This window comes from Carassius auratus, chromosome 21 (genome assembly GCF_003368295.1).
Source record: "Carassius auratus strain Wakin chromosome 21, ASM336829v1, whole genome shotgun sequence".
In the NCBI taxonomy this organism is placed as follows: Eukaryota; Metazoa; Chordata; class Actinopteri; order Cypriniformes; family Cyprinidae; genus Carassius; species Carassius auratus.
This window is the reverse complement of record NC_039263.1, coordinates 899,987-921,646: the sequence shown is the minus strand read 5'-3', so window position 1 is coordinate 921,646 and position 21,660 is coordinate 899,987. Positions and strand designations below refer to the sequence as shown.

The 21,660-nt window shown below is 36.7% G+C and overlaps 2 protein-coding genes across 3 annotated transcripts in view; one reads left to right on the top strand and one right to left on the bottom strand.

The window, feature by feature from the left end:
• LOC113038167 (cation channel sperm-associated protein subunit gamma) overlaps positions 1 to 10,995 on the top strand; it is a 32,260-nt gene extending 21,265 nt beyond the window's left edge. The window contains exons 24-29 of the mRNA XM_026195400.1: positions 2,106 to 2,169; positions 2,289 to 2,387; positions 2,676 to 2,789; positions 3,142 to 3,237; positions 3,327 to 3,420; positions 10,515 to 10,995. Coding sequence (XP_026051185.1) covers positions 2,106 to 2,169; positions 2,289 to 2,387; positions 2,676 to 2,789; positions 3,142 to 3,237; positions 3,327 to 3,420; positions 10,515 to 10,568 — 521 coding nt within the window. The 3' untranslated portion in view covers positions 10,569 to 10,995. The remainder of the gene's footprint in view (positions 1 to 2,105; positions 2,170 to 2,288; positions 2,388 to 2,675; positions 2,790 to 3,141; positions 3,238 to 3,326; positions 3,421 to 10,514) is intronic.
• Positions 10,996 to 17,061: 6,066 nt separating this feature from the next.
• On the bottom strand, positions 17,062 to 19,466 carry mrm3b (mitochondrial rRNA methyltransferase 3b). 2 transcript variants are annotated; one of them, XM_026195399.1, is made up of 5 exons: positions 19,081 to 19,171; positions 18,704 to 18,750; positions 18,506 to 18,624; positions 18,258 to 18,425; positions 17,062 to 17,864 (listed from the first exon to the last, which is right to left on the bottom strand). In XM_026195399.1, the coding sequence occupies exons 3-5, from the start codon at positions 18,555 to 18,557 to the stop codon at positions 17,326 to 17,328; spliced, it is 759 nt and encodes a 252-aa protein (XP_026051184.1). In that variant the 5' UTR covers positions 18,558 to 18,624; positions 18,704 to 18,750; positions 19,081 to 19,171; the 3' UTR covers positions 17,062 to 17,325. The 2 variants fall into 2 exon arrangements, with proteins under 2 accessions (XP_026051184.1, XP_026051183.1); XM_026195398.1 differs by having other exon boundaries at positions 18,506 to 18,750; positions 19,081 to 19,466.
• Between the last annotated feature and the right edge of the window lie 2,194 nt (positions 19,467 to 21,660).

The window sequence follows — 21,660 nt, the reverse complement described above, 5'->3', positions numbered from 1 at the left end:
GGGCAGCACTAGTCTGACCCACAGCACGAAATGCGTTCCATCCAAGTGCAGATGCTGCTACAGTACCTGGCTTGGCAGGGAACAATTGCTGTCTTTTCGTATATATATTTTACGTCTACATCACTCAATGGCCATGACGTATTTCCTAAACTGCTTTTCGATTGGTCAGATTTTACGTGCGGGAAAATTCCAACAAAAGAGGAAAAGCCAGCAAACAACACGGAGAAAGCAAAACTATAGAGAGACGACTGCGCGGGCTGGTTTTGTCCTTGGCCATAATCTATTACATTGTTTGTATACACCACAATATGCAAAAAATACATTTCTGGAATGAAGCGCGGATGCGGCTTGAAAACAACGTTCTAATGCACTGCAAACGGCGAGCGGGAATCTCTCGTAACTTCCAGCAAAGGCACCTCTTCACTACTCCAAGCTTGTCCACGAGCTGCTATGCTATAGGGCAAACTGTCAACACACACTTCCTCATCCCATAATGCACAACGCAGCTGACTACGGCAGCTGGTTTAGTCCAAAAATTATCAGTACTTTTTGCAGTTGGGTCTGTTCGAGGTCGGATCACATTCTCACCACAAACGAACCGCTCCAGAGTTGGTTTGAAAGCATACCGAGACCACTTCTTCAAGCAGGTCTCGTTACGCTTGTTTGGTGCGCACCCGAGTGCCATTGCTGCTTTCTCACCTGCCCAATCGAACCACACTATAGGGGGAAACGAACTCTGGTACGATTCAACCGAACTAAATGAGGCAGGTATAAAAGCACCCTTATTGAGCGGGAAGCAGCTCGTTCCTCGCGAGAGCAAAGAGCCTAGCACGGATAGGAAGTGAACCGCGGTGCTTACAACTGCCACTCTAGAACGCGAAAGCAGCCTTTTTTTTTTTCAAACAATAAACATGAGATTTCTCTTCAGAGATCGGCCATGGAGAGCGAGGCACGCATCTCTCATAGAATCAGCTAGAATAGTTAGAACTTTATTTTTCCTTTATATTTTCTTTTACTAATACTAAACTAATACTTTCATCAGGGTGACACACACACACACACAATGCGGTCTCTGAGGACAAAGAAACCTGAGAATGTTTCCGTTTCACGTCTATTTATAACCTTCAGGTGGACGTTATCAGTGACGTAACCTGCCGAGGTTATTTAAGCCAATTCTTGGCGTGTTTGACACACATGCTTCACAACCGGCCGAACAAAGAATGTTCTCCCCATTAGCGCTACTGAGCGCAGCATCGAGAGTAGCTTTTGATAGAGAACTTCGTTATTCACCAAGAGCTTGTAACGCTCCAAAGAGAAAGGAAAATTTGAAATCCCATCATATGACCCCTTTAAGGTACTCCAAATACAAAAACACAGGTGTGCTACGCGTCCATTGAGATGAACTGAAATATATCACAGATCACTTGACAGAGAGTGAAAAAGTGAAAGTGAAAGTGACATTCAGCCAATTATGGTGACCCATTCTCAGAATTTGTGCTCTGCATTTAACCCATCCGAAGTGCACACACACAGAGCAGTGAACACACACACACTGTGAACACACACACCCGGAGCAGTGGGCAGCCATTTATGCTACGGCTCCCAGGAAGCATTTGGGGGTTCGATGCCTTGCTCAAGGGCACCTCAGTCGTGGTACTGAGTATGGAGAGAGCACTGTACATGCACAGGTACAAAACAGCAGCATGACAGACTTTAGTCATTTTATTTAGTACAGCATCAGAGAGTGGTCGGCGAGTCAACATATATCTGAGCTAAACATATACTTAGCCTCCAACTCAAATGCTGGCAAGTAAAATCTGATAATTTATAAACCATTGGCTAGTATTACACATCATTTAGTCACCAGAGTGAAGATTTAGTCGCATATGCGAGTGATTTCCTTGCAATGTAGTGGGTTGGCTGAGATGAAGAGATGCCGTTTGATAATCATATTTAACATCAACATAAGACAGCTTTACACAAAGTTTGAACCTATTTGAATAAACATTGTTTAGGTGGGTTAAATATTTATTTCAAGGTATTATTTTTTGTATATTAACTTTAAATAGTAATTAAAGAGTCACTCTCTCTCTTTCTCTCTGTAGTGTTCTTTCCCTTCCTCCTCATTCAGGATCTGGTCCTAGGAGAGTCTAGGAAATTTCTTGGCAGGTAAAGCTCCTCATGATTTATATGAACAGTTTCAGGAAGTGAATTTCAAGTTGCTTTTTCTGTTCCCCAGATATCATGTAGTATTTAGGTATTACACAGTCTGTGTGTATGTTTTTTAGCTACACTTTGAAGATAGTTGGTGGTGGTCCTCACTCAAGGAAGAACATTCAGCTGTACAGCCCTAAAGAGGTTATGAGGTATAACAGTCTCAATTACAGGTACAAAACAGCAGCATGACAAACTTCAGTCATTTTATTTAGTACACCATTACGTTTCCCACAACTCCAGCAATATATTAAACATGTAGGGCAATGCATCACAAATGATATGTTCTGCAAGTGGCAGACACTGCTTCCCTCTTGCATAGTTTTTGAGAAAGTCATCTTTCTTCAGTGTGTGTAAACCGATTTAAGCTTTTTGGTTAGTTTTCCAAAAATGCACAAGTAACCATGAAAAAAAATTGATTGTCCTCATTTAGATTGTTAACATGTTTGTCTTTGTAATAGATCACAGCGAGCACGTATATGGGATATAAAGGGTTGTAAGGACAACATAACCTCTTGCAACTTCAATGAGGAAGGATTATTTATCTTTAATGGCACCAAAAACAATGGAATCAGGTAACACCCATTTTAAATTTTAGGGTCTTCAGCAGTCAGTTTCTTATTAAATCTCAAAACATTTTTATGCCATCATCTCTCTCTCTCTCTCTCTCTCTCTCTCTCAAAAAAAAAAAAAAAAACCCAAAACAATGTCTCTGACATCAGTAAATCAGCCTTAATGCTTATTTTAATATATATCCAATCAAATAATATATTTGTAACATGCCAAAGAGAAAGTAAAACTTGAAATTGCATCATATGACCCCTTTAAGACAGTTTTAGCATAGTGGCAGTGTTCTTGCAACTGGCCCATGCTGTTCTGTGCCATCATTTGAGTCAAGCTGTTTTCATGAGGAAACTTTTTGTGTAGGTGGATTTGCCAGCCTAACTCACCCTGTGCTGATGTGCTATCCAAGAACCCTGCAGTATCGCCACGTTTCTTCTTCATCATTGAGGTTTCAAACAGGTGAATGATGTTGCTCTATGCCTTTTCATATTTTTTAATGTATGTCTGGTGTAATTTCTCATTAACAAAAACTAGATTTATGTGTGTAGGGATACGGAGACCTACTGCAATCACACCTTCCGTTTTGATATACTTGTCTATGACTTCCCCATGACCTCAAGTAGGAAGTGCTACATTGTTCTGGTGAGCTTATAACATATTCCAGTTTAGCATATAGTGTAGCATATTCAAATTTTACTTTTTTAGTATCATGTCAGTTACCACAGAAAATTATTTACATTTCTTCATTATTAGAATATTAATAAAATAAAATAAAATACAGTTCCAAAATAGAATATGTTTTGGGAATAAAACTTGAGTGAAAAAAATGATAACTGACCAAGTGTATGTATGAGATATACACACACACACACACACACACACACACACACAAAACAATATTTTTATTTTTATTTATATACAATACAAAGGGACATTATGTAAAAGCATGATTCAAACTGCAATGGACTACTTGCACTGAGCCTCATGTCACACTTCTGTTTTGAAATAATACATCTTAGTTATTACATGTAGATATTCTGATGTACAGAATTTTCCAAACTCAACAGAAGTTATAGATGTAATCCAACATAAACTGATCTGAGAAAGGAGTGATTATTTCACCACAGGGTGTCGGTGCTCTAGTCTAGTAATTGTGACTCTGCAGTGTGTAAAACCTGTGCCTAGTGGCTTAAAGCACCTTAAGTTTTTCCCTTAAGTATGAGACTTAAAGGCATGATTTCCCCTCACCTATGAGAACATTTGATTGCAGACTATATGCTTTAATTCAAGGGGTTCAACAAAAATAAAACATAAAATGCTTAGAAATTACAACCATTTTTAAACACTTAGTGTAATGGGTTGCAAATATGTGTTGAAAATAATAAGTGTTTTACAACAGTGATACAGGTTTTCCATTACAAAACATTATACAATTCTGAAAAATTAGTTTGCCTACTCACCCTCTTATCAGTCCAAACCCATTATATAAGACTTTCATTCATCTTTGGACAACAAATAAAGATCTTTCATCATTTCTGTCAATGTAGATGTTTTTCAGGGATTAGTTTCATTCATACTTGAAGCCAGAGGTTGCTCTTGTACCAAAAGCCAAAAGATGGTTTGCTTACTTTAGCAAAGTAAAACCAGTTTCCTCTTTGCTTATATCAAAATCCTACGACATTTTTATTTGAACTTCTAATTCATGACCAGCATTTTGTTTTGTTTTCTCTCTACATTCATCACTAATCATTCTAGGCTGACTTCCTACGTCATCCGCCGGAATGGCTTCCACATACCAAAGTTTGAATTGGATATTTTTCTAACAAAAATGCATGGATTCACTACAGTAGGCCTTTATTCACCCCCCGGAGCTGTGAGAGGCACATTTTATTTATATATATAGTTCGTTTTCTCGTTATAACGACTTATTTTTCTCGTTATCTCGACATAACGAAAGTTTGTTTTCTCGTTATAACAACATGACAGTTTTACTGTTGCTTTAGTAATGAACTCAACTTTGACAGGCATCTGATGGACAGCCATGCAGGCGCTCTTACTGTAGCCTATATTTCAGCAAATTTAGCTTCGCCTAGATAATAAGGTCTACAAAATGTATATAAATAAAGGCTGATCAATCACTGTTGATTTTTCCAGAGACAGTACAACGAACGTTTTGTTTTTGTAATTAACTTTAAATGGCAACACTGCGAAATTAGAGCTGCTTGGATTAAAGTCTCTTTTCATTTTCCCTTTATTTGAAATAAAATTATATATAATTTGTAATTTGTAGTAGTCATTATATGATGTGGCAGATATCATGTGTGTTACAAGCTTGTGTTTGAAAAGATTGTCCATGTGTAGGACTACGTGTAGTGTGTGTGTGTGTGTGTGTGTGTATGTGTGTGTTTGTGTGTGTGTAGAAAAAAACGATTACAACATTATAGAACAAAACTTAATTAAATTAGCCTATGGATTTTACATACATCACATTTCTCATCAATATGGTTAACAATAAAGATTAGTAATAAGGAAAAGAAGCACATCAGCCTACATCGTTAAATCCCGTCCTACTGTAGATAAACAGAATACAGTGATGTCAACCTTGGTTTTGATAAGCAGTTATTTTATGACACAGAACGCGTTGGTGAAACTCATGCATCTAGCAGGAACTTAATACACAAAATATTCATATTGATTCAAGCATTTAACATTTATGAATTAATTAAATGTCAGTAATGAAGACTGCACAAATTATAGCGATCACGAGGAAGGTCCGCGTACAGTAAAGTGGATGGTGTACAACACCCCTTCAGTTATATTCAGGTCTATAGTGCCACCTGCTGGCGCAGTTTTGTAACTTCTTAGAGAAAATTAATTCGTTATAACGAGAAAACGAACTTCGTTATGTCGAGAAAATGAACTTCGTTATGTCGAGAAAACGAGAAAATGAAGTCGTTATAACGAGAAAACGAACTTCGTTATGTCGAGATAACGAGAAAATTAAGAAGACAACAAGAAGAAAAAATATTATAATGCATGGCCGCTTAGAACTTCTGTAGTCTGAAAGAAGAAAGCCATATACAACTTAGGATGACTTGAGCGTGAGAAAATAACAGGCTAATTAAATTTTTATTAATGGATTTTAAATGATACTTAAGATAAATTCTATTAATAAATTCTATAAATTCAATTCCTGAAAAGGTTAATTCATACAAAAATAAAAATTAAGGCATAAATTACTCACCCAGAAGTCATCATAGGTGTATATGACTTTCTTCTTTCAGACCAATTCAGTTGGAGTTGTTTTAAAAACTGTATCAGACCTTGAGAAGTTTAATAAAAAGCTCATCCATTAAAAATAAGTACCTCACGTAATTCCGGGAGGTGAACAAAGGCCTTCTGTATTGAATCGATGTGTTTTTGTAAGAAAAAGATCCATATTCAAAGCAGTTCCGGGGGAATGATGTATGAGGTCAGCTAATCACATCATGTTATTAATTAGATCAATCGCACATCAAATTTGACTGAGAAATTACTCACAAAAGATAATATAAGTCATTGTTGTGTAAAGCAATCAAACAGACATCACAAAAAGTAGCTTCAGCAAGAAATATTTAGTTTGATAAAATGTATTACATATACTCTTTTGGACACAGGGTGTGTAAATGATGACAATTTTCATTTCTGGTTGGCTGAATTATACATTTAATAATTTATTTTTGTAACGGAAACAGGTCAATTTAGCTCAAAGGGAATCATTTAAGATTTTAAAGGGAATTTGAACAGAATCACTGTTTCACGGCTGATCACTGAGACGCCCTGCGATTCACTGAACAAGCCGTTTAATTACCACAGTAAAAAGTTTAAGCAGTTTAAGACATTAACTTGTAAGCACAAAATACAAGATACTTCTCTTTTCAATATGAATAAGGCTTTATTAGATAAATCTAAGACATATAAGCTAATCTAACACATAAACGCACGCACTTACACATTCACACAAGTTGCATGAAGATCAAAAGTTAGGGAAAGATGAGTTTAAGACAATGGAAATATGGTATCCCAAGTTTACAGCAATACGTTAAATTGCATAGACATGAACAACTATCAATCACTTAATTAACGCTCGCATTGAGTTCCCCAATGGGGTTATGGCGTTGGCTGAAGGTGCAGAGTCGTGTGCGCTGGTTGAAGTTGAACGGGCATCCGAGGTCAGGCGTCGGAGACTCGACGTTACAAAACTTAAGACAGAACACGAAACTCTCAAACGGAAAAGAAAAGAAATAAAGTTTGACTAGACAAGGTTGTGTTCCTTCTCATCGTGGCTAAGTAGCAGCAGGCTTGCAGGCCGAAGCACGCTGGAACTGCGCTCAAACATTGATGACTAAACAGCATGGCTAGAGAAGCTAAAGCTAGGTAGCAAAGCTACAAGCTAAAAGCTAAGAGCAGGCATGACTGATAGCACAAGCAAGGCTAGAACTAAAAGCTGACTTGGCTAATAGCAGCAGCATAGCTAGAGACTAAAAGCAAAGATTTCATGGTGTCCTAAGTATTTAAACTGGCCTGTTGGCCACACCTCAGATGTTGTCTTGACCAATCAGATATTGTCTTGGCTCGGGGGTAACATAAATCATATGTTTATCTTACAAAGCAGATTCGATCACCTACATACCAAACATAACTATGAATCGTTAAGCTATGCCATAGTTATTAAAAAAAAACATACACAATAAGTGATTATGACATGATAGTCAAATGTGTGGGTTACACATAAATGAATATGGAGTGAAGTGATGGACTGATTCATTTATGAGTCTTTTTGAGTTCATTCTGGTCCATATATATGTACAAAAAGAAGTTTCTTTGTCACTCTCTGAAAGCACCCCCCCCCCTTAGGAATTTCAGTCTGGTTCTGCTAGGTGGGGGGAAGTCAATGGAAGTGTTTAACTCGATCTCATGGGCTTACGTGTGATGTCCAGCGTTGCATTTCCATTACGAACAACACATTTGACACCAAATTTCTCTTCTTCGAATTGAAATTGTCAATAATTGTTCTAGTGGTGTTAATGTTGAAAGCTGTTGTGTGAACAAGTTGGTTGGTCATCTTGCTTGGTTCTTGTGGCACTAGAACTGATTTATGACTTCCTGAGGAATTCGGCTCCGTGTTTCAAACATCGCTTTGATAGACTCTTTAATTTGTCTGTTCGACTCATTTCTGTTACATTTTAATACTATTATTATTGTTACTATGGAAATATAAAATGATTTATTTAATGAAATGATAATCCAAATAATAAACTAAAAGTGCCAGTAGTCATTTATTAATTAGTTTTATTCGTTCAAATGGCTGATTCATTCAGGAGTGAAGTAATTGGTTCTTTATGAATGGTTCAATGAATCATTAGGCTTGTTCGACTTGAAGCGGGTCATTACCATCAGATTGATTGGTGTGTGACATCAAAGTACTGCTTAGAGCTATACAGATGGCTCTTTATGCTTGAGAATTGCTTTCGCGGTCCTTTGATGTCATACAACGACTGGTCTGTGCAGCGCCACTTCAAGTCCAACATGTCCAATGGTTCAGTGTGCAAAATGGTTCACCAAATTAATTCAAAATGTGGATTAAGAAATGAAATGCCACTGTGTGTTGCTCGGAGACAAACAGTTCCACTTTGTCTTTATATTTCCATTGTCAAAATTGAGCAAAACAGAAAACATTGTCTAAAATAACACAATATTAACTTCTTAGTGAACTGTTGAATAAGATCAGTATCACATTTGCACTTGTGTGATATTGCACTGATTGCTCATGTGATATTGCTTAACTATATAATTACTTTTATTGTTCATGCGTGTTAAAAAATTGTAAACATTAGAAAATAATTTTCATTTGTCAGTCAGTGTAAATTGGTAGAAGATAGAAGTGCAATTAATGTGTGATTAAATTTTTTCCACCACCCTTAATATATAATGTTTCTGTCGAAAGCGATGCATTTTTGACATTCAAAAACTACAAGAATGAGGTCTTCTGGTAATGTATGAACAGTGAAAGCTGTGAAAGAGAACTGCCATCCTGAAAAAAAGCTATTTAAATTGAACAATCAAATATTGAAAAAAATTTGACATAGAACATTGGAATAAAATGGGGCAGGGATGGAGACATCAAGAAAATCTCAGTGCGTCAAGATGAGACAAGCTGGAGAAGAAATGGGTGAAGCTGAGCCAACCTATTCAACATGTTAGCTCTGAGGGGGAAATTTATTTGGAGAAGATGCCCAAAGATCTTAGAACAGTCAGGAAGGAAAACAAAACCAGCATATGTTTACGGAGATTCGAACAGCACAAATAAGAGGATGGATGTAGCAGAGGGTCATATTGTGGAAGCAGAGGAACAAACATATATAAGGAGTACCAAACAAACACCTTCAGCACTGACCTTAGACAACAAAAAAGGACACGACGGCCCAATGGAAACTACCTTAACACCGGACTCTGTGGAGTGACTGAAACTCCAATGTACAGATTTTAGGTTTTTCCCTCGGAGCCAGGTTACTCTTGGTGTTAAAAAAATGATTTTATTCATTTTGTTGTTGAATGTTCTTGTACATGTAAATAGTTTGATGTTTGGGTGGTATGTTAAGCTTTAGAGGGAAATATAAATACAGTCAAGGTTTACACAATTGTTGAGATACATTGCAGAGTACATGGTTGGCTGAGACTATACCTTAAGTCACATGGAGACCACAATCCCATTAAGAGAACTACAAATTTGTCAAAATTATTATTATATTATAGGCTCATCTAGATCAGACAGAGCTCGACATTTTCATTGTATGTTTCTGGCAGGAGGAGGGGAGTGGCTATTTTAATATCAAACAGTCTTAGGTACAAACCCAATTCCCAAAAAGTTGGGCCACTGTACAAATTGTGAATAAAAACAGAATGCAAGGAGGTAGAAGTTTCAAATTTCAATATTTTATTCAGAATACAACATAGATAACATATCAAATGTTTAAACTGAGAAAATGTATCATTTTAAGGGAAAAATAAGTTGATTTTAAATTTCATGGCATCAACACATCTCAAAAAAGTTGTAAAAAGGACAAATTTCTCAAGTTTAGGAATAGGAATGTTGTCCCATTCTTGTAATACAGGCTTCTAGTTGCTCAACTGTCTTAGGTCTTCTTTGTTGCATCTTCCTATTTATGATGCACCAAATGTTTTCTATGGGTGAAAGATCTAGACTGCAGGCTGGTCATTTCAGTACCCGGATGGTTCTTCTATTTGGGATTTTCCTTAGTTGTCAGTAGATAAAGTGCAAATAATTTCTGGAGATATAATAATGTTATAATAAATATCATCATAGATTAGTATTGTTAATTTGACCTTGTAACTGTGCAAAGTTAATATTACACTGTACCTTACCGTGCTTGTTTGTTTTCATATTTATTGTGTTTTCTCTTCTTTTTCCGTTTTTATTATCTCTCTATGGTACATTCTTCCTGAAATGCATAAGTCATTTGGATGGAATGTGTTTTTGTTTTTCTTTATTTCTTTATAATTCTGTATTGTATCTTTGACTCCCATGAAAGATCAAATAAAATAAAAATTCCATTCGATTCAAAAACTGTAGGAATGATTCTGTAAAACTGTTTATTTATTTTTATTTTTGTAATACAATCCTATCAACACTAGTGAATAATTGATTTGTTCTGTTACTTGTTCTTCTATTTCAGGTGACTGTGGCATGCTTTGTTGGTGTGATGGTAATTTCTCATTCTATTTTTTAGCTGTTTCATTTTAGTATGTGATAGTTAATTTTTGTTTGTGTTAAATGTCTGTATAAAGTTTAACTTGTACGGTTCAGTTTTGTTGTCCAATGTTCAGACATGTTTTATTGTTTCAAGAAGTAGTTGCAATAATGCTTCTGTTTGTAAAAAAAAAAAAAAGTTACATTAAAAATATACATAATCCTCATCTGAACTGTCCTATATACTTTTTGGATCAAGATTTGAGATGTGTGGGTCAGGACATGCTGTGCAGCTGAGAAACATGGTTTAAGAGGAAAGTATGGGCAAGGCCCATCTGAGCTACAGATGACCTTGTGTCAGTGCAAGACGGCTCTGAAAAAACTCCCAGGCTAAAAATGTGCTGGGTGGCCTGTGTCTCAAGAAACAGCTGTACTCGACACTGCCATGTTTAGAATTGTAGGTACAATTGGTAAATATGATCAAAAAGGGCTGTGAAAATAAAACTGCATTGTTAATCCTTGTGATCTTTTATTTACAAAAATCTAGGCTTTGACTGGAAAAGATTTTAAAATGGGGGGAAATATCATTATGAAATAAATGTTTTAGTTTTTTTCTCAAATACACATTGGACACAATTATTGGTACCCCTAGAAATTCTTGTAAGCAAAATGTATCTGAAACATATTTCCCATTCATATTAAAAATTTTAAGCACACCTGGATGATTTTGAACATGAATATATTCAGTCATGGTTTCCTGTTTCACAGAAAAATATATAGGAGGCAAAACAGGCTAAATTCCAAATGAATCACCTATCTAAATGAGCAAAACCAAAAGAATATACACTCACCTAAAGGATTATTAGAACACCTGTTCAATTTCTCATTAATGCAATTATCTAATCTGCTCAGTTACTGGGATTTTCACGCACAACCATTTCTAGGGTTTACAAAGAATGGTGTGAAAAGGGAAAAACATCCAGTATGTGGCAGTCCTGTGAGTGAAAATGCCTTGTTGATGCTACAGGTCAGAGAAGAATGGGCCGACCTTTTGCTCGACCTCACCAAAATTGGACAGTTGAAGACTGGATTTCTGTTGAGACATTCAGATGGTAGAGTCAGAATTTGTTGTAAACAGAATGAGAACACGGATCCATCATGCCTTGTTACCACTGTGCTGGCTGGTGGTGGTGATGTAATGGTGTGGGGGATGTTTTCTTTGCACACTTTAGGCCCCTTAGTGCCAATTGGGGATCTTTTAAATGCCTCGGCCTACCTGAGCATTGTTTCTGACCATGTCCATCCCTTTATGACCACCATGTACCCATCCTCTGAAGGCTACTTCCAGCAGGATAATGCACCGTGTCACAAAGCTCAAATCACTTCAAATTGGTTTCTTGAACATGTCAATGAGTTCACTGTACTAAAATGGCCCCTACAGTCACCAGATCTCAACCCAATAGAGCATCTTTGAAAAGAAAAGAGCTTGAACAACACATACATCACCACATGTTTGTTTGGAAAAGAAAATGTTTTCACCAGAAAAGAGTCAAGAAAAGAAAATGTTTTCACCAAAAAAACAATTTCCAGCATATTCAGATGTCAGACACAACTGGAACTTCAAACAGGACTGGTTTCTATGATCAGATGTAACTAAACAATGTGCTTTTAAGAAGCAAATCCTCAAGATGGGTTTGGTGAAAACAGGGAAAAAAGTACCCCATGTGTACAACTAAATATACTGCTGTATTTTTTATGTTGTGAGACTATTCTGTTGGAGGTCCTGGAAATCTTGTTTAAACACATGGCTTGATTCATTCTGTCAAATACCTACAGATAAAAAATCAAAAAGGGACTGACTCTGCTAGAAATATTATAATGGGCCATGTTTGGATCTTTCAACTGGAAAATAATCTAAAAACAAACGTTAAAAACAACAGACCTCGACATGTTAGGTCAGGCCAAACCTGCTCCACCACCATCACACTCAACACTGGAGTTCCACAGGGCTGTGTGCTGAGCCCATTCCTCTACTCCATCTACACCCATGACTGAATTTTAACCAAATTTGACAAAATTCTAAGAAAATTCTTAGAAATGTGGGCGCTTACTTTTAAAATTAAAGAAAAAAATCCTAGCAAAGAAAAAAGTAATTCAGAAAGCATCTTAACCCTTAAAAGATGTCTTAAGGTCAGACTTGTTAGGAGCACAGACGAGGACTTTTAAGAGGCTTAAGAGTTTCTTTAGCAGAGGAGAAAATGGAAGAAAGACAAAGAGGCAGAAGAAATGTGTTGCAGACAATGGATGACAGGGAGTTAATAAGACGCTATAGATTAGATCGTGCAGGGATCATGTTTGTGACTGATCTTATTAGAGACATGCTAACATCTCCAACACAGCGCAGAAATGCCATAGCGCCAGAAATTAGAGTAATCACTACATTACGATATTTGGCAACTGGCAAAATGCAACAATGCAATAGTGATGATTTGGGTCTGTCACAACCTTCTGTAAGCAGAGTGATCACACAATTACAGCATTTTCAGAACATCTTATTGTGTCGCAGTTCATGTCATTTCTAGGTGAGCACAAGCAGGGGGAATGAACCGTTAATAGTTTGTGCTATACGCTCCCATGTCTGCTTCTTGTCCCTTGCTGTGACACCCGGCCCGAATTTTCCTTTAAGAATGGCCTTGTGTTCATCCACTAACTAAGCTAACAGTATATACATTAATACCAACATTCAAACCGCCACTTAAATAGGATAGCAATCACTGTAATTGGGAAGAGTGGAACCATTTTTATCATTCTAAGCCAATCAAATACCTTATAGGAAATTAAAAGCATGGTAAATAAAAAAAGGATTTATATACACACATATAATGTGTGTGTGTGTGTGTGTGAGAGAGAGAGAGAGAGAGAGAGAGAGAACGGTCAAATAGGAAAAATTACGCATGTAAATTCAAAGTGAGAATTAGAATAGACCCTATCCTTAAAATCACTCTTTTTTTTCCTTCTTGGACAACCAACCAATCACAGTCTTCAAAAGATTGTGTCATACGTAGCAACGGGGTCAACCCCGCCTCCTCACTAAGATGAAAGTTTTTGTCTTTTCCTTACTCAGAGTTGCTCTCAAATCGGTCCCGAATCGCTCTTAAGCTAAGACTCCTACGTAAATGTTTTTAAGCTAAATTAAGAGTTTTCTGAGAGGATTCTTATAGAATCTTTATGAATACGTTCTTTAAGTCTTAGTAGTTTATAAGTAGTTGTTTAAGTAGTTCTAGAAGTAGTTTACGTCTTTGGTTCTTTTAATTGTGATGATTTTGGCTAACATTTTGGTTTCGAGCTGCATTACTACAATAAATGAATTCTTCAACGAAATTCTAATTTATTGAGATGCACCTGTATTTTCATAGCCTTCTTTGATCATATTTACCAAGAGTACTAACAACATCATGTTCGAAAGTAGGAGCCTCTTATAAGGTGATTTATTTGATAAGGTTTCACATCTTGTTGTGTTTAATTAATTGATTTCCATATCAGCAGACCGGATGAGCTTTTGTCAACTGTGGTTCAGTCAACACAAGAGCTCAAACCAAAAAATGGCATCTCAAATAAATTTGCCAAATTTGCCATGTTCTCTACCCTGAAAAATTATGTTTCAGCATTTTGCCTAGATCTCACTGACAAATAAAGAGAAGCAGTCTGTTGACACCAAAATTAATAAATGTTGTAAAAGGACTGTCTGGTGAAACATTAAAATATCATACCTCTTATATAGCCTTATATCAGATGCTTTTAAAGGGATCTTTAATCTTTTTGTCTAGAGGACAACTAAATGTCTCAATACGCTGCCAGAAGGGAACATAGGACATGTGGAATGAACAGACAGGATAAATCCACACTTGGAAGGAAAGGAAGACACAATTACACAACTTATAGACCCGACAGAGGAGGAATACACTGACAGGAACTTAAATACATGACATAACAAGGTAACTAGGAGGAACACAGATGCACTGAATGACTAATTAAACTAAACGAGGATAAGAACATGACCAAATAAGGGAAAATAGGAACAGAAACGGGCAGAAACACAGCAAAACAGGTCTACCATCCTGACATATTGCTTGGGAACCTGAGAGAAGGCTCAGAAGGAGGACGGACACCCGGCAGGAGGCTGGCAAACAGAGTCCATAGGGGTGACGAAGGAGGGAGGAGCCAAGCAAGACCTAGGCTACAGCCATGATGGTGGCCCATGGTGGAGCCGACGGAGGAATAAGCCATGGAGTAGGAAGGGCCAACAACTCCAGGGGGCTGACCAATGGTGGCGGAGCAGGTGGTGTAGGAATCCTAGGTGGAGTAGGAGAGTCAATGAGCCAGAGCAACGGAGAGGATCCGGAGGTCCAGGGCGGAGCAAATGGCACTGGCAGCGGAGGAGGGGATCCAGAAGACCACGGTGAAGCAAGAGTGACAAAGGACCTGGAAGGAGCCAGAGGGAAGGAGCCCAACCGAGCTGGAGGAGTGGAGTCCCGATGGTCAGTGACAGACAATGGCGGCGCCAGAGGGACAAGGGAACATGGCAGAGCCAGTGGACAGATAGCTACTGCGATGCTGAAGGATTGCTTTTAGCCCATCCAAAGTGCCACACACAGCAGTGAACACACACACACTGTGAACACACACCCGGAGCAGTGGACAGCCATTTATGCTGCGGCAAGAACATGCAATAGAAGCTGCAATCTATAGTAAATTCTGTCTGCTTTCTATGCATGTGTTTCAACGCTCTGTCATGAAAGAGACATCTGTAATCAAGGCTGGAGCTCTCTGTCTCTCGCTGTAGCTCATGACTTAAAGTTTACTAGCATTTGCATCCTTTTCTACCCTTATGTATCTAAGTTATCTGATTAAAATCATAGAATGTGTGATAGAACGGGCTTTAGTTTATTGGCGTAAAGTTCCTCAATACTTTATTAAAATCATTCCCTCTTATTATCATAATCTAACAGTGTTCTTATCAGTGTTTTCACAGACATGTTTTAATGTCATATTTTTATTGTACCATTCATTTTCATAACAGTTTTCAGATAGTTTTATTATCTCCATGACGCCCATGCATTTTCAATAATGATATGGCGAAAAGGCGGCAAAATTCTGTAGTGAGGAAGAAGGTTTAGCAGGCAAGTGACTTCCTTGATCTGCCTCTAGATAGTGAATCGACCAACAAAGTCGATTCTGGGGAATCAGGGGAAGTCGTGGCCTAATGGATAGAGAGTCGGACTGCCAATCGAAGGGTTGTGGTTTGAGTCTCGGGCCGGCAGGAATTGTAGGTGGGGGGAGTGCATGTACAGTGCTCTCTCCACCCTCAATACCATGACTGAGGTGCCTTTGAGCAAGGCATCGAACCCCCAACTACTCCCCGGGCGCCGCAGCATAAATGGCTGCCCACTGCTCCGGGTGTGTGTTCAGTGTGTGTGTTCACTGCTCTGTGTGTGCACTTCGGATGGGTTAAATGCAGAGCACGAATTCTGAGTATGGGTCTCCATTGAATTCTGAGTATGGGTCTCCATACTTTGCTGAATGTCACATTAACTTTCACAAAGCAGGGAGTCAGCGTGGGCCAGTTGAATGTGGATGTTACTGGTTGGGAGTAGCTGATTGTGGCAAGGGGGCATGGTAGAGCAAGTGCTGTCAGCCATCAGGCTTACAATAACTGCATGCTTTTTTTTATCTGAATGCATGCTTGAGAGCCTCCTCGATATACTCCTTCATGGCCTTTTGTTACAGGATGGACAGCAGGTAGATTTTACCTTGTGCAAATGTAGCCCCAGGCAGGAGGTTGATTGCACAGTCTCATTGCTTGCTAAAGACATCTCGGAATGCCTGGTTTTCTGGAAGAATTTCATGTTGTTTGGAGGTGTTAGGACTCTCAATGGAAGTGGATCCTACAACAACTTAACTAGAAGAAGGGATTCTTCATCTATTTCTGGTCCTGCATTTTAATGATGTTTAAGTAAGGTGTGGGCATGTAAATACCATGGGCTGTGTGCATTGTGCATTGACCAATGCATTTTTAAATCCAGAATGAATTTTTCTACATTTATCATTTTAATGAAAAGCAACCCCAAGTGTCCTTTCCATTTGTGTAAATGCATTTAAGAAAAAATACATTTAAATTTTAATTTTGCAACTTATAAAGCATTAAAATGTATTTAATTTACATAAACACACTAATTAATTTACATGCTTATCAAACTAATGTGGGAAATGGCAGATGTACATTAAGTAATTAAATTTTTATTATACACCAAACGTTACACATGTAATGGAAAATATGTATGTAAATAGAAAAATACATTGCTGTTCAACATATTGCATTGCCATTTTGTATTTTGCATTTCAAGTTGAATATGGCTACATATATGCTTCCATCGAACTCTTGGATATGATTTAAACCATACTGTACAAAATGTCTTTTTATATTGTCCTTGCATATATTTAAAAAATAAATAAAAAAATCCACACACAAGTACTTCCAAAACATACTGCAGCCATAATTTTGAGACTGTTTATTTCAATACTGAGGACACTGAAAAAGATTTTTTTTTTTCAGAAATCAATAGTATTTTTCTATAATGAATGAATGAATGAATTCTAATCGAATCAAAAAGGCCTTATTTACATACAAATATTTAAATATCACACACAAAAAAACATTCTGGATGTGTTTGTATTACATAATATTATGTAATGATTGCATGGCGTTATCATCATTTTTCACAAAGCTGTGGTCTCTGTCAACTTCTTATCTTCTCAGCCAGTGACAGCAGCTGCTTCCTACCTTCAAAAAGCAAAATATTTGCAGCCATGGCAGAGTTCAGGCTATCCACACCACATACCATGGGGATCAGTAACCTCCGTCCTCCAGTACTCTCAGCCAATCGCAAAGCCTCCCGACTCAGACCATGTGATTCTCCACCAATTACAAGACCTGTGTGCCTAGCAACCCAGTCAATGTAATAACACTGCGTCTCGAGGGATTTGCCACCATCATAATCCTCAAAACCACAGAAATCATCATCCTCATATTTCACCTTCTTTGGGTACTGATGCCCTCTGACCCAACCGTAATCAGAAGGCTTTTTCTGTTGCTGAGGGATTATGGTATTGTTATCTTCGGTCAAGGTGGTGCTGCAGTTGTCCGCTACGTGTATGGTTACTGTTTTGGGCAGATGACTTGGAATATCACTCCATGTTAGGTTTGGGATTACAGGGAGACGGAAGTGAGCGCCCATGGCTGCCCTAAGAACTTTGGGCTCCCAAACATCCACACATCCTGAGGGGAGATTACCAGAATTTAATTATGAACAAAAATACAATTTATTGGATAATCAAAAAAAGTTACACCTCACAAGAAATAACAGTCATTTTGATTACGTATGCAGCCACTAAATGCGACCTCCAGAGGACACAGCATCCAAAATGAGATGCAGCTAGAGTGTGCATGGATCTGCATTTTGATTTTCAACCGGAAATAGTAAACCATCCAAGTACATTATACATTATGCATCAAGTATCATTACAGTTGTGATGTGGACTCAGCTATTCTCTTAGATTATAATGATTATTACAACTATATCTTTATTGTTATTGTTCTTGTTATCATAATTTTTTTAAAGATAAAGTTTTGTAAGTGAATAAACTGAGAATGTCTTAGCTTTTCTGCTACCTTTAGTGAGCAGCACACTGTGACACCCGGCAGCAGCAGCAGAGCGTAACACTGCTGCAAGGTTTCCAGGGTCTCTCACATTGTCACAAATCAGTGTCAGGGGCACAGGCTTGCCATACTTTTCTTCTGAGAATGTTAAATGGGATGCTTCGGGCCGTCTGAATATGGCTGCAATTAGAGAATACAAATTAAGTTGCTCCTGCATGAGGGGGACGATTTGTTTTGTATTGCTAATGCAGGTCTCTTACCTATTAAATTTTTTGAGATGTCAAGATCAGACCAGATTTTAGGATCATCCATTCTGACTTTCACGATGCTGGTACGTCTGAGTCTATCCAGGGGAAGCTCCTGCAGTGCATCCACTGAACTGAAATAAACAGTTTGTGCTATGGCCCCTGAATCCAGAGCGCTGCGTATAAGATGCTTTCCCTCCAGAACAACTTTACCTTGCTGCTCCCGAAGCTTCTTAGATCGAGCGATGTTGACCAACCTCCTGCATGGAGATTAAATGCAGCTTCATTTGTAGTAAATACAGTTAACATTGAAAACAACATCCACAAGACGCAAAAATACACTATTCATTTTTCACAACCTTAAGTGTCTACATTAAGTTTGCGACAGAAACTATTTTACAAAGGAGAGTTTATCTGATTCATAAATACTTTGCAATTCAGAATGTTTTAAAGTTTACAAAGTTGTCAAGACTTTTGTCTTCATACTCCGTTCTAGTGTTTTTTTTTTTTTTTTTTTTTTTTGCAAAAAAACAAAGCTTTGTAGGTCACTGTAGTCTCGGGCACGAATCAAATGTCAATATTTTACTCACGTCACAATCTTGTCCCCAGGCTGTGCTTTCTCGTACAACAAACCATCCACTTCTCCAAAACGAGACAATGTGGTGTGCTGAGGATTGTCGCAGTGGTCTGCATTTATCACATCTTCCCGGGCTAATACAGTATCCGAGATGTTGTCTGGTCGATGAATGCTGTCTTTTTTATTGTTTCTGAAAATGTTGTCTTGTAATAAATGTTCGTTTTGACTGACGACTTGTTTCGAATTTTCTATAGAATCTTTCACTGACATTAAACCAGACACACAAATGCGTTTACGCACATATCTTTTGATATTAACGCCATGACATCGCAATGTCAATACTGGCTGAAACATTGGGCACAAAATTCTCATGCTTACAATGCGCGTCGCCATCTTGACAAAAGCTACTGCTTCTTCTGTGGTTTTTATTTGGAGGTACATTACCGCCATCTGCAGGACTGAAGTGTGAACTCATTGGGATATCACATTTTTATCCACTGTGTGTGTGTGTGTGTGTGTGTGTATGTATATATATATATATATATATATATATATATATATATATATATATATATATATATATATATATATATACATATATATATATATATATATATACATATATATATATATACATATATATATATATATATATACAAAAAATTAATGACAGCCTTAATTACGAAAAATGACAGCCTGGATGATGGCTCCTTGCTCTTATCCAAAACTAGCTTCTCTCTGAGGTTTATTACATAAATTGATGATGAGGACATTTTAAGCTATGAAACTTGTAGGATGTATTAAGCATATCCTATGGGGTGAAAATTTGTTTTTCATAATGAAAGTTATGAAGTTTCATAACGAAATATTACAATTAATACCACAATTGCAGATTGTTGCAATGCCTTATATCAAAATATGAATCTATAATATATATACATGACTTTTAATGTATAATTTAAATATTGAAATTAAGGATCAAGAATCAATAAAAAATAGGATGGGCCTTGATAACATACTAATTACATTTTACATAGCTTACAAATTATTTGTGGGGGAAAAAGTAGCTATATAATTATTTTTAGAATATAATTAATAATATAATTAAGGAGTCATGTATGGTTCCCCTTTATAGAAGAATGATTTCAGTGTAGCTCTCAGCATTATCATTCATGTATTATGGGCAATTGTGCAGCTACTGTTTCTGTTTTATGTAAATGGAACATGCGTGAATTAGTGAACAAGAAAAATAGGGACAGAAAGAGAATAAAGCTAAACTGTCATTGAGACTGTGAGAAATGTGTATATTATTTGTCAAAGTACCATAATTTAAAACACATATTTTGTACACATTTCTCATATGTATTTTCTCATGAAGTCAAAATCTCATTGCCTCTGCATTAAAAGGGCACTGCACATTTTATTTCAAAATAAGTACAACTTCAGACCAAACTATGACACCTTTGCAAAATAAGAATTCCATTGATGTATGGTTTAGGATCAGACAATATTTGGATGAGATACAACTATTTTAAAATCTGGCATCTGAGGGTGCAAAAAAAAAAAAAAAAAACACTAAATAGAAAAATCACCTTTAAATGTATCCAAATTAAGTTCTTAGCAATGCAAATTACGTTTTGATATATTTACATTAGGAAATTTACAAATTATCTTCACGAATATGATCTTTACTTAATGTCCTAATGATTTTTGGCATAAGAGAAAAATCAATAATTCTGGATACAATGTATTTTTGGCTAATGCTACAAATATACCCCAGCGATTTAAGACTGGGTTTTGTGGGCCAGAGTCACATATGTTGACATAAATTCAGTCTGTGCATTCTGCAACCACACTGTTCATGAGATAATCCTATTTCTTGTCTTATGTAACCCAATGATGCTGAAAAGATCAGCTGTCACATGTGATACAATCTGTGTGTGTGTTTTTATTTTCAGTATAATCTGACAAAAATTAGAAATAATCTGTAAATAGCATTAATTATAGCATTAGGTAACTAAATCTTAAAACATAAAAAAAGTTATATGAAATCAAATAACATATATAAAAAATATGTTTTATGTTTCATAGTTTTATTAATTTGCTATGAATAACTATAAAACTATAGACTTAAAAAACAATAAAAATGATAAAACAAACTAAACAACTAAAATTAAATAAAACATAAACTATTAATAAAACTAATTAAGAATATGAATAAAAACTAAAGTAATAACTCGGTGATAAAATAACACTGTCCAGAACACTCCTGGAGCACAAATAAATTATATTTTTATTTTTATTATTTTTCCCCTCTGCATCTTTCAGCAACAAAAATCCTGATCTGCTATATTTATTTATTTATTTTTCTTTCCTTTTTTTCCTTTTACTTTTTTCCTGTACTTCCCTTTTCAATTTCTGCCCATTTTGTATGTAAACCGATAAGGAGAGCACTAAATAATTTTATAGAGTCAAATAATTTTCGGGAAAAAAACAAAATAAAATTCCAAGTGCTATGAAGCCCCAAACCTATTTTATGTTCCCAAAAAAATCTTCCATTGAACCATTTTTTATTCTTGAAAAACTTTTTAAT

What these genes read in the sequence shown, in the direction of transcription:
- mrm3b (XM_026195398.1), bottom strand. Translation starts at nt 19,460, where the DNA reads ATGGCGACGCGCATTGTAAGCATGAGAATTTTGTGCCCAATGTTTCAG. An exon ending in CCTGGGGACAAGATTGTGAC is followed by an intron (nt 18,751 to 19,080) that starts GTGAGTAAAATA and finishes ATCTCCATGCAG; the next exon opens with GAGGTTGGTCAACATCGCTC. An exon ending in CAGTGTGCTGCTCACTAAAG is followed by an intron (nt 17,865 to 18,257) that starts GTAGCAGAAAAG and finishes ATCTCCCCTCAG; the next exon opens with GATGTGTGGATGTTTGGGAG.